We start from the raw sequence: 13,549 nt of genomic DNA on the forward strand, positions 1-13,549 counted from the left end.
TGGCGCTGTTGAGCACCAGAGTTGTGATCTGTGGCGACGAGCTGGGCCCACGTTCTCCGACCCAAACAGGAAAACTGAGTTCACACGAGAATAAATCTGAGCTGACTTAACGAGTGACATTTAAAACGAGGCGTCACACTGTGACTCACAGGATCACCACCGGGGGGCAGAGTTTGACCTGTGTGTGCACCCACTGTTATCATCTTCAATGCCAACACAGAGCAGAGCAGCTACCTGAACATTGCTCCAACAGAGGTCCATCATCTTGTTAATAACTTTACCCCCTGTCACTGCGTACGACTCTGGATACTGTAGCTCTGGTGAAAAATAGACTTAAATCAGAAGTACCTGACTCCGTGGTATAATTCTCAAACATGTAGCGTAAAGCAGACGACTCGTTAGTTTCAGTCAGGTTTCAGAGCTCATCACAGCACAGAAGTGAAGATGAAGGTTGTAATGTTCTTATTCCTCTATGAATAAAACATCAAGAATTGCTCCTGGTGCTAGCTTCAGCTAACACCCAGTCTGTTTATTATTCTTTCTACAACGATCGCTTCTTCTTCTGTTCTGTATATCTTATTGATTCCAGAGCGCCCCCTGTGGGTAGCTTCAACAATAGCAACTATCATTACATCCCCTTTCCAAACAGGTTGGTGTTATAATAAGCACAATTCCAAAGAGAACTGTTACTCTGTAACATCTGAACATTCTTGTCTAACATTCAACATGTTATAAATTGTGCAACAAACTACATTCAGTAGTGTTTTTTTTTTAACCAAAAGTTGTAGCACAAGTCAAACAAAATAAATCCAAATGTATACCTTACATCGTCCAGAATGAACCAAATGAATCCCATACAGCCCTCAAGCACATTAGAACTCTTCACCTTTGACAACTTGAACAGTCAATAACACATTATAACTCAGCAGGTCTCAATTAAGTGTGAACAATTACTATTCTAAATGAATTATTATCCGTTATTTACTTGTGATTTATTATTATTATTTTTTAACAATTCTTTACCACAACAGTTCACACTTGTTCTATGAGCCTCTCTGTAGGTTCCTTAGGTCTGGTAGACCACCTCAGTATCTCAGACATTGGGGAAGGTGAAGGAGGCTCACTGTGGTGCTCAACAGGGTTAGCACCTCGTTGTTCAGTTCCAGTCTCTGTGTCCTGATGTTTAACATCCTGTGTCTTTAACAGACTTCTCCGGTTTCTTCTTAACACTTGTCCATTCTCTGTCTGAACAGCAAACGATCTGGGCCCTACTTCGCTGAGAACTGTTGCTTTTTTGTCCCAGAAATCTGGACCTGCAATCCTCACAACATCTCTTTCCTGAAGCGGTTCCAGACGCCTTGCAGTTTTGTCATAGTTCCTTTTCTGTCTGTGCTTGAGTTTCATTCTTTTGTCGGTCAGCTTGTTGTCATGTGCATTGTCATTTTCCTTGGAAATGTGTGCAAGTGTGGTGCGGAGCTTGCGATGCATGAGTAGCTCAGCAGGTGATGCCCCACACTCCAGGGATGAAGCTCTGTAGCTTAGCAGAGCCAGGTAAGGGTCGGTCTTACTGTCTCTTGCTTTTTTGAACAATCTCTTTACTATTTGGACTCCTTTTTCTGCCTGTCCATTCACTTGGGGATACAAGGGACTAGAGGTGATATGTTGAAATCCATATTGTTTTGCAAAGTCACTAAATTCTCTACAGTCATATTGTGGACCATTGTCACTGATGACACACTGTGGAATTCCATGTCTGGCAAAAAAGCCCTTCATGTGTGTGATGACTGACTGTGCTGATGTACTGGAAAGCTGTGCCACTTTTGGATAATTAGAATAGTAGTCAATCACCAAAACATAGTCCTTGCCATCCAGATGAAATAAATCCGTGCCTACCTTTTGCCATGGTGCAGTGGGTAGATCTGCTGCCAGCATTGGCTCTTTTGTTTGTTTGTAGTGATGTTTGAGACATGTTTCACATTTCTGTATCATCTCCTCAATATCCCTGTTGATGCCTGGCCAGCAAACTGCTTCTCTCGCTCTCCTTTTACATTTCTCCACTCCAAGATGTCCTTCATGGATACGCTGAAGCATGTCTTTCTGCATGGATTGAGGGATGACAATCTGGTTTTGTCTCAGCACCAGCCCATTAGCCATGCATAAATCAGCTCGCACAGAGTAGAACCCTGGACAGACTCCTTTTGACCACCCATTCTGTATAAGGTGTGATACTTTCTGCAGCACTGGATGCTACAGGTTGCCACTTGTCTTTGTTCCTTTGGAGCAGAACTGCTCCCAAGCCATCTTTTGAGGCATCTGTTGAAATTTTTGTTGGCTTTGATGGATCAAAGAATGTCAAGACCGGCTCTGTAGTTACAGTTTCCTTCAATTTTTTCCACTCTTTCTCATGCCGGGCCGTCCACTCGAACACTGTGTTGTGCTGTAGCAGCTCCCTTAGGCATGCTGTCGTGGAGGTAAGATTAGGAATGAACTTACCCAGAAAGTTGATCATCCCCATTGCTCGCAAGACACCTTTTTTGTCAATGGGTGCTGGCATATCCAATATGGCTTGTACCTTTGACTGATCAGGTTCCACCCCTTCACTTGTAACCTTATCTCCCAGGAAGGTCATCTCTGAAACACCAAAGAGGCACTTGTCTCTATTCAGTTTAAGTCCATTCTTGTTAACTCTCCACAAAAGTTTCTCCAGCCTTTCATCATGTTGTTGCCTTGTATTTCCCCAGACTACGAGGTCATCTATGTAGACTCTGGTGCCTTCCAGCCCTTCGATCAGGGACTCCATTGCCCTGTGGAAGATCTCTGGTGCTGATTTAATTCCAAATGGGAGCCTCAAGAAACAGTAACGCCCAAATGGCGTGTTAAAGGTAGTGTACCTGCTGCTTTCTGGGTCTAGCCTCAGCTGCCAAAATCCATGTGATGCATCCAGTTTGCTAAAAAACGTATCTCCTGCCATTTCACTCATTATTTCCTCTCTCTTAGGGATCTGATAATGCTCTCTTTTAATATTTTCATTTAGATCTTTGGGATCAAGGCAGACTCTTAAGGCACCTGTATTCTTTTTCTTGACACAAGTGATAGAGTTCACCCAGTCTGTGGGCTCTTCCACTCGTTCAATGACACCCATTTGAGTCATTCTTTCAAGCTCTTTTTTCAAACTTGTCCGTAATGGAGCAGGCACTCTCCTTGGGGCATGCACCACAGGCACGGCATCATCCTTGAGCTGGATTTTGTAGGTGTAAGGCGATGTTCCATGTCCTTTGAAGACTGAAGGAAATTTACTGATAATGTCTGAACTTCCTTCATGCCCTTGGTGTTCCAGTCTTTTGCCTTGTTTGGCTTCTTTCATGGCGTCAGTATTAATCTGATAGATCCTCTTTACTAGTCCCAAGTCCTCAGATGTTTTATCTCCTAAAAGTGACTCGTGTCCATCAGGTACGATGGTGAACAAAATGTTATGCTGTTTGCCTTTTGCTGTCACTTTAAGTCTGCATCCTCCTTTTGTTTGTATTGGCTGGTTATTGTAGGCCCTCAGCGGCATGACTTTCTCTGTAAATCTTCTAGGCTTCTCAGTCAGTGCCTTGAATCCTTCTCGTTGATCAAGTTAGCTTTGGCCCCTGTGTCAATTTTAAATGTTACCAATGTCCCATTGACTAACAGTGGAGCAGTCCATTTATCATCTGTATCTGAACTAACACTTTGGCCAGTGTTATGTCTTGAAGACTGTGCATTGACATCTTCTTCATGTGACACCATCTTAATGAAAAATGTTTCACTTAGATCATCACTGTCATCTGTGTCTTCCTGCACAGTGTGTACTTTTTGTCCCTTGTTTTTGGAGAGACACATTTTTGCATAATGGTTTTGTCCTTTACATTTTGCACATTTTTTCCCATATGCGGGACATTGTTTTGGTCTGTGTTTCTCTCCACATCTCTTGCAAGTGAACATTTCATTGTCACACATTCTGTTTTTGTTGTCGTTGTTTTTGAATTTACTCCATGGCTTTCTTTTAATCAACACTGCGTTCACTGCCTCATTTTCCTGTTGCGCTGCTCCTTGAACAGGCTCTCTAAACGTCAGTACATGTTGTCGTGCTAGCTCACTGGCTTGACTTATCTTTATAGCACTTTCCAGCGTTAGTTCTGTTTCTCTCAACAGTTTCTCTCGGAGCTTCTTCTCATTAGTTCCAAACACTATTTGATCTCGTATCATGGAGTCTCTGAGATCACCAAAACTGCAGGACTGAGCTTTGATCTTGAGGTCTGTGAGAAAAGTATCAAATGACTCACCCTGATGCTGTAAGCGTGAGCGAAAGACGTATCTCTCGTATGTTTCATTTTTCTTTGACAGACAGTGCTCGTCAGATTTCTTCATGACTTCATCAAAGTTATCTTTGTCCTCGGGCTGAGCAAACACAAAAGTGTTGAAGACCTCTACTGCTTCTGTGCCGGCGATGGTGAGCAGCATGGCTATTTTCCTTTCATCTGCCCGTCGATCCACTCCGACAGCTGCAATATACAGTTTGAACTGCTGTTTGAAAGTCCTCCAACTTGCATCCACGTTTCCAGTCAGTTTCAACGGACTTGGCGGTTTTATTGCATCCATCTTGTTGCGTTGCTTCTTATAGAGATTGACAGACCACGTGACTTTCGTGCATTGCATGCCGTGAACTCGTGGCAAAACAATCCAAGTACCTGCATCAGATGCAAGCATTTGCAGCACCGCAAAACGTTCATTCTCCGGTTCCAATACCTTCTTGCTTTTTCTTTGCCCCCCAAAAAGGTATGTACAAAACGAAGGAGAACAATGCCGGTCCGTACAAAGACAGACTCGATGAAAAGACAAAGAAAAGATACGTGGAAAAAATCAAAGGAGTGAAAGGGTCAGACCCTCACGAGCACACAGAGGGACAAAAGACGTTAGTGTGCTGCCCAACTTTCACCACGCTCATATTTATAATTATACGGTTCTTGGAGTGAGTGCATACACTCATGAAATTTAGTAACTTCAGGTCACTGCAACAAGCCCAGGTACAGTTTACCGACGGATGGGTGCAGGACCTTGAAATGCACCGTGTAGAACAAAAGACCATCGTACGTATCATAAGTTTACCAGTCTCACAAATCGTCGTCATAAATACACATTCCTTAACCGTTTATTAATATAACCTTTGAGCTCAACGGTAATTAATTAGTAGTGGAAATAATTTCTGGTTCATTACAGAAATGTAGCAGTGACAATAATACTGTATGCTGTAATCGTACTGGACAATTAGTGATACAAAACAACTGTTTTATCCTGTGAATAAAAGTATATGTTTTTGTCAATGTACCATAATAACAGAAGCGAAACGCAATATTGTGTCAGGACAATTCACTATTTATGCACAATAAACAAAGGAGCATAGCGCGACAATTTCTGTTCAGCGCCAGACTTGCTTGTAACCTATATCACCAATTATGTTATGAAAATGACGCATTAACTACAACAGCAGACTGACCTTTGTGTAAATGCTTGGAGCAGACTAACCTGTGAGCTGGAGTGTTCTGGGACGTTATATTTGGTCTTTGAATGGCTGCAATCCAGTCGCGTCTTTGTTACTTCGGAAACATGGCTCGAACAATTTCTCTTCAACGACGTAATCCGATAAAAAAACAAACGATCTCTTTACCCGTCGGCTTCCCGTGGCTGTCATGCGACCGGCTATTGCAGTTAATAATACAACAGCTTCTTGCCATTTTTGTGTTTCTTTTTATCGCTGTGTGACTGATTTCAATTGAAAGCCTGCGTGCGCTAGTACCTCTTGCCACGAGTTCCCAGAATTCTTTGCGGTTCTACCCCTGAATGACGTCACATTTTCAATCTCTATTCTTAACCCGTCTCCTGGTACCATGTAATGTTCTTATTCCTCTATGAATAAAACATCAAGAATTGCTCCTGGTGCTAGCTTCAGCTAGCTGTTTATTATTCTTTCTACAACGATCGCTTCTTCTTCTATTCTGTATATCTTATTGATTCCAGAGCGCCCCCTGTGGGTAGCTTCAACAATAGCAACTATCATTACAAAGGTCACAAATGATCTTCTTCTTGATACATGCTTCCCCTAGGCAGCATCACTAGAAGACATAGCATACATTTACACCGCTATGCAGACGATGCACTGCGGGTTTCTTCTTCACTCACTATGTGTTACCTCTCTGCATTGAATCATATCTGTTATTAACCTCTGTCTCTCTTCCACAGCATCTCTTTATCCTGTCTTCCTTCTCTCACCCCAACCAATCACAGCAGATGGCCCCGCCCCTCCCTGAGCCTGGTTCTGCTGGAGGTTTCTTCCTATTAAAAGGGAGTTTTTCCTTCCCACTGTCGCCAAAGTGCTGCTCATAGGGGTCATATGATAGTTTTTCTCTGTATCTATTATTGTGGGGTCTGCCTTACAATATAAAGCTTCTTGAGGCGACTGTTGTTGTGATTTGGCGCTGTGTTAATAACATTTAAATTGAATTGAATAAATCACTTAAACAGAAGCTGTGCAACAGAGTGAAGCAGTCTAAAATATGTCAAACAGCAGTTTAAATTTCAAATGTTTTATAATAAGACAAAACTATAAACTCACTCTAACTAACTGAAGCCTTTCATTGACCAAACAAACACATCGGTCCTCTCTGTGCACACACACTGCTGCTGTCAGTGTGTTTGTATGTAACAAAATCAAAGTGCAGACATGCGTTTGTGACTCTGTCACCGAGCTAACAGCCGATCACTCGGCATGTTTGTACTGTCGGCTCATGTTGCCTTCATGTTCCCAGGAGCACTCAGCTGACGACATCTAAAGACCTGCAGGCCGTTCGAGTCACATCTTCCTTAAACTAACAGCGTTTCATAAAGAGAACATCACAGCAGCAGCAGACACGGTGGTGTGATGGTCTGTGCTGCTCTGCTGCTTCAGGACAACTCGCTGTAACTGAGGGAATTCTGCTCTCTACCAGAAAACCCTGAAGGCAGCAGGACAATGATCAGGTCCTGCAGCACGTCCCCCTCCGATTGGCTCAAAGAACAAAATGAAGTTTTGGAAGTCTGGAATAAACGGCCTCAAAGGGGAGCCAAACCAGTACGATATGATTCAGGTGTAACAAAGATTTACAGGTGTGCGCGCTGATCTGTGTGTAACGTCTGAGGACTCACAAATGTGTTCATCCAAAGCCGAGTAAATTCAGACCTTTACAGTTAATGAAGTTCAGATCGTTAGCTTCAATAACGGCTCACAGATCCACAAACGTGAGCTGCGCTCAGGTCACGCTCTGTGTGGATCAGATCTGAAGGAGGAGGGCGGAGCGTCGTCCTCGGGGAACATTCTGGTTTCAGGTCTGTGTCATTCCTTCGTGCCGATCCAGTTTGTACCACAAGGTGGCGTCAGTGTTAGTGGGTCATCTTGTATTTACAGGACATTGTGGGAATATGAAAAAGAAATCAAAATAAACCGCGGGTGGGGGTTGCGCGCGCTCTGCAGCTGAAAATGCTTTCGGGTGCGCGCGCTCTCCTCTTCGCATGCGCAGGCTGGCGGCGCACGTCTCCATCCAGCAGTGCGCAGTAATTGAAATGGCGCATTTGGCCGCGGGCGGGTAATGCGTGATGGGACGCGTCATTCGGGAGGGGGCGGGACCTGCGGGATCTCACCGTGCGCGCGCTGCCTCGGTGGGGTCGGGACTGTGACCTGGCCCCGGGGGGTCTGCGGGGCCCCGGGTGCTCTTCTGTCGGCCCTCCTCTCTGCTCCTCCTCAGTCTCTCCGGGACCGCAGCCCTGCCGCCGGGACGGAGCTCTCTCTCACGCCGCCCTCCATGTCCTCCGTGTCGGTCTCCTCTCAGGTGAGTGAGCGGGACGGGAGGGGGGCACAGGTGCTGCTGTGAGGCTCATTTATAAAGTTTTCGAGTTTATGACGTAAAACTAGAAATTCAGACGCGTTTCGGGGGAAGACACGCCGAGCTGCTCCGTTCTCGCCGCCAGACTCCATTAAAAAAACGTCCGATTTAAGTGTTCCGGGGTCCCGGTGACAAACAGCCACCACACCACACACCGTCGTGTTTTCCGTTGATTTCGTAGCACATTCTTCACGTCGGCACAAACAAATATTCTGACATTACAGAATGTTTCAGCGCAGTCGGAACCTTTGCCGGTAGCGCGTCTGCTTTCTGGCCATCCTTTAACGGCTGCTCCGCCGCTGTGGACGGACGTTATCTCCGTTATTTGTGGTTAAAGATAAGGTTCTCCAGAATTAACAGAGGGGTCGGTGAGGGTTCGTATCCAGATTTCACCAGAAGCCCGCACAGTGTGGAGAGGAGACCTTCACACAGGTCAGGAGACACCTGGCTTCGTTGGATTTGCGAGGATACGTTAAATGTTGGGTTTTTCTAAAGGAGCCTGGCGTATGTTGGTTTAAGTGCGAAAGTGGAAGGGCTTGATGTTCCGAACCCTAAAGTTCAAACACGTGGCCTCACGTGCAGGTCAATTCTTTATTTCAGGGTTTGATGAAAACCACGGACTGATCTCACGTCTGTTATTTCCCGATATTTGAACGCACCACTGCAGACAGGCAGGTGGGGGCGGGGCCCTACGCTGGTGTGACCCGAGGCAATGTTCACCTTTCATGCTCCATAGCCCAGGGGGCGGAAGATAAGGTTCTTCAGCGGCAGCAGCCACCCCCCAGGACACCTCCCACCCCGGCTCGTTATAAATTTATCTGAACCAGAATAAAAATAATTGTAACAAAACTTATGCTTTGAGGGGGGAGGAGCCCCTGCCCCTTCATCAGCCGAGGTCAGAGGTCAGATTATAGATGCCGTTATTCTGAGAGCGCTCCATCGTCCTTGTCTTCCTCCTCCATCAGTTTGACTCTGCCTAGGTCAGAGAAACACTAGTTGGCGCTGTTCGTCTTCCAGCTGGCTCAGTAAACAGCAGCAGCAGAAGAAAACTAGGCATAGGTTTAACACGCAGCGAATCCCCTGCTGGTCGTGTAGGGCAGTGTTTCCCAACCTTTTGGAGCCACGGCACACCCCCAAACAAAAATGTCACAAAAAGCACATTGATCATTTCCCCCGCACTCCAGGCAGCGCAGAATTGACTCGGTTTGTCCCCAGTTTACCTTTTTTGCTTCCTTCTGACCACTGCTCATGCTGGGGCTTCACCTGGGTCGGAGTTTCCTCCAGGACCAGGTCACACTGACTACTTTTCCTTTGCAATTACTTATCTATTGCTGTTACGCGCTGTGTCATCTCACAGCATGACTATTATGTCATTTCTTTGTCTTCTTCTTTTTTACTGGCAGTTGGCGACCCATTGAATTAGAGCAGGTAGTTGTACTGCCCTCTAGTGGAAGAGAATGCCATTGTTCTGCCCGTTACTCACGCTGGTTGCTTAGAGTACTAATCAGGTGGAACCAGATAATCTTCCACGGCTCACCTGATCATTTCTCACGGCACACCTATGTCCCGCGCCCCAGTGATTGGGAAACACTGATGTAGGGGTACTGCCCATAGGCTGTACATAAAAGATGGAAGCTGCCACCTTACTTCACCTCTTGGTTCGTCGCTCTATGCAGTTCGAGCTGAGCGTTTTTGGCCTCGCCAGCTTGGAGTAGGGTTTTAACTTGACCCACAGGTCAGGATTTGAAGGGGCGGAGCCAGGGTTTAAAGGAGGTGGAGCTATAACAACTAATTCCCGACTGTATCAGATAAAGAAGGATTATTTTGAGCTGTGAATTATGCAAAGCTGCTGAAACAATCACTTAAGCGTTTTAAACTCAGCAGGACACACCTGGGTAAATCCAGGTGAAGCCTCTTCAAAATAAAACCGGTGTGTTCTGAATTTTGACCTGCTGTTATTTGTGATAGGAGGGACGGAGCTTGTCCAGGATGTCTCTGAGCCACTCACCTGTGTCGCCCATGACGACCCAAGGTATCCCGTCGCCCGCCCAGCTCACCAAGGCCAACGCCCCTGTCCACATCGACGTGGGCGGGCACATGTACACCAGCAGCCTGGCGACGCTCACCAAGTTCCCGGAGTCCAGGTGAGAGACATGAGCCTGGGGGAATACCTGGGCATGCAAGTATGTTTACTGAAGTGAGGTGAGGTTTCCAGGTCAGTAAACACAACCAGAGTTCATACATAAGGCGCACGGGATTATAAGGAGCTCTGTCGACTTTCAGAAAAATCAAAGGGTTGATTTTAAGTGCGCCGTATTTTCCAAACAACACGGTAATAACGACGGCCCGCTAGCATGCGCTACCAAAAACAGTGCTTTGTTGTGTATCTGACGGACGAAAGCTAAACCAGTTCCACACCAGTGAAGCTGCAGCATTTTTACAAACCAGTTCAGGTTCATCGTTTCATTCAACGATCCGCTTTCACTCTCCTCATTCTCCATCGCCGCCATGTGCGTATGAAAACAAAGGCACTGCACATGCACGTTTTACCCATATTCACGTTTCATTTTCTTATTGTTGCCCAACGTTATACCGGTAGTACCGTGAGCGGTATGATATGGCCCAGCCCTAACACCCACACAAGTGTGTCTGAGTCAGGCCAGTACCAGCAGGTATCTACAGCCAATCAGGCTCTGATGTGGAGTCTTTCTCCATTACCTGTATCCACCCACAGCGCAACCATCAAAAACACAATGGTTTCACTTCCTGCTTTAAAAAAATAATCATGGCCTGAAACAAAAACAGCCATAATAACGTGATTAATGCTAATGTGTGTGTGCTGTATGCTAATATTACTCTGTGGTATAAAATATTAACATTAGAATGAGAAACAGACCCATGGCGGGGCCTTCCCCTAATTATTAAGTTAAAGATGAAAAGGAGCATTTAATGGTGATGCGATGAATACAAACACCTGCAGCTGTTTAATGGCGGGAACAGGGAGTTTAATGATGGCGTGTTTGATCGCTCTTTGCTGTACCCGACCAAAGAGAGCGAGAGAAGGACAGAGGAGCTCTAATTTACTTTTGAAGGACAGAGGAGGCGACGAGGAGGCGAAGCTGATAAGAGGAGGAGGAGAAGAGATTCAGCCTGCAGAGACTCCACAAGAGCCTGACCACGGCTCAGAAATCCTCCAGCACACGTTACATGATCCTCCTCACTGAGCATGCTCAGACTGGGCTGGCTGTAGTGGATGGTAGAGCAGATCAGCTACTGACTGGAAGGTCGGTGGTTCGATCCTTGGCTTCCCCCAGGCTGCATGCCAAATATCCTCGGGCAAGATACTGACCCCAAGCTGCGTCCATTGGAGTGTGAACGTTGGTTAGATTGGGTGCATGTGGCGTGTTGTATAGAGCGCTTTGAGGACTCTGGCAGAGAGCGCTCTATAAGAATCAGTCCATTTACCATTACTCCTCCTCCTCACCCAGCACGCGCGGACTCCTCCTCCTCATCCCCATCATCATCATCATCATCCTCCTCACCCAGCACGCGCATGGCTGCATGTTGTTGACCTTTGACCTCGGGCAGTCTGACATCAGACCGTGACCCCGGCTCGTGTCTCTGCAGGATCAGCCGGCTGTTCAGCGGTGCAGAGCCCATCGTGTTGGACAGTCTGAAGCAGCACTACTTCATCGACCGGGACGGCGACATCTTCCGCTACATCCTTAGTTTCCTGCGCACCTGCAAGCTGCTGCTTCCTGAAGACTTCCAGGTGAGCCCCTGCAGCAGCCGGCACAGGTGAACGCCTGTTCACGGTTCAGACCAGTTGCATTACTGATGATCTTTATATGGCTGCCCATCCGTGAGCCTGGGTCTTCCTGTTAAAAGGGAATTTTTCCACAGGCAGCGGTCCGCTTGTTGATTTCCTGTTATTGTGCGACCCTCAGCCTGAAGTATGAAGCTCGCTGAGGCACACGTGTGATTTGGTGCTACATTAACAAACCTGTAGCTGTATAACCCGTGAGCTTGGGCCAATCAGTGACCAGCAGAGCGTGAGAGGATCACATGCTGAGCAGAATCTAAATAAACTAAACCGAGACAACCGGCACGCGGTTTAGTTTAGATTTCAGTTTCCATGGAAACAGCTAATGTTTATTTTACTTTCATGGTCAAATTTCACAAATGGGTAAAACAAACTCTGAGGAGACGTGAAGAGTTTGACTCAGAGATGATTGGTTCATACTGAGACTCGTTTTAGCTCGGACTCTGCGGCGGCGCAGACGAGTGTCTTTTACTAAATGAAAGCAGGAGGTGTGTGTTAGCAGCATACCGTTTCCTCTGATCTGTGTGTGTTGTTACTGAGACACCCGGCTCACAGTGAGTCAGACGGCCCGCGGACACACCGCCGCTTTACATAAACACACCCACCCCCACTTCCACCGGGGGGGGGCTTCGATGCAGCAGGACGCCTGAGGCAGTGAGGGGAAAAACCACAAACCTCCATCTGAGTGTCAGACAGAGAAAATCAGAGGCAAGAGAATTAAGTGTGCTCGGGTTTTCAGAATAAAAGCACCAGTACAGCAGGAAGTGAAGGTCAGGAGAGTTGTCTTTTTTAAAGGGAAATAGGAAGGAAAGAATTAAAGGAAAGAAGAATTGGAGAGAGGATGTGATGTGGAGCTCCTCGTGCTGCTGGGATTCTTCTCTGTGATTGGTAGATTGATCCTACATGCTCCAGCTGTTGATCTGACAGTTTTCAAATACCACGCAGGAAACAGGTCGTCCATCATGAGGTCATGTAATCAGGCTGATCTGTAATTAGCTTATTATTTATATTGATCAGCTGATCGTTGTCATGTGACTCTGTCCTCAGGACTTGCCCCAGCTGTACGAGGAGGCTCGGTACTACCAGCTGACTCCGATGGTGCGCGAGCTGGAGCGCTGGCAGGCGGAGCGCGAGGCCCAGCGGACGGCGCCCTGCGAGTGTCTGGTGGTCCGCGTCACACCTGACCTGGGCGAGAGGATCGCGCTGAGCGGCGAGAAGGTCCTCATCGAGGAAATCTTCCCCGAGACCGGAGACGTGATGTGCAACTCTGTGAACGCCGGCTGGAACCAGGACCCAACCCATGTCATCCGTTTCCCTCTGAACGGGTACCTGAGGCTCAACTCTGTGCAGGTGAGTCCGCTCGCATCGCCAAACGTTCTCCACACGCCAGGAGCCGAGGAGAGGCGGGTCTCATCTGTGCCTCCGTGTCTCCCTGCAGGTCCTCGAGCGCCTCTTCCTGAAGGGCTTCGAAATCAAGGCGTCCTGCGGCGGCGGCGTCGACTCGTCCCAGTTCAGCGAGTACGTGCTGTGTCGCGACCTGCAGCACAGCCAGTCCGTCATCAGCACGCCAATCCGGATTAAGCAAGAGCCTCTGGACTAAAGAGCAGCGGTGACCGTGTCACCTGAGCACGCCGAGCACACCTGGAGCGGAGGCCTCAGGAGGCGGAGCTTGGCTGCCGTGTACATAATGGTTTTTCTAAGTGTCATTACATTTTTATAAAGTGCTGTTTGTATATTTAATGTGTTTGTAGCTCAGCTGTTGTTCTCATAAAAAGAAACCACACAAAGC

The 13,549-nt window shown here is 47.0% G+C and overlaps 1 protein-coding gene across 1 annotated transcript; it reads left to right on the forward strand.

Annotated features, from left to right (window-relative positions):
* The first annotated feature begins 7,628 nt into the window (after positions 1-7,628).
* LOC147326880 (BTB/POZ domain-containing protein kctd15-like) lies at positions 7,629-13,548 on the forward strand. Its single transcript, XM_086302283.1, has 5 exons — positions 7,629-7,883; positions 9,906-10,081; positions 11,565-11,709; positions 12,808-13,110; positions 13,199-13,548. The coding sequence occupies exons 1-5, from the start codon at positions 7,644-7,646 to the stop codon at positions 13,358-13,360; spliced, it is 1,026 nt and encodes a 341-aa protein (XP_086158409.1). The 5' UTR covers positions 7,629-7,643; the 3' UTR covers positions 13,361-13,548.
* Position 13,549: the final 1 nt, after the last annotated feature.

The sequence above is a fragment of the Aulonocara sp. 'chitande type north' Nkhata Bay genome, linkage group LG7 (genome assembly GCF_057382095.1).
Source record: "Aulonocara sp. 'chitande type north' Nkhata Bay isolate Kocher_YH1m ecotype deep benthic linkage group LG7, A_spYH_male_GT1.1, whole genome shotgun sequence".
Taxonomy (NCBI): Eukaryota; Metazoa; Chordata; class Actinopteri; order Cichliformes; family Cichlidae; genus Aulonocara; species Aulonocara sp. 'chitande type north' Nkhata Bay.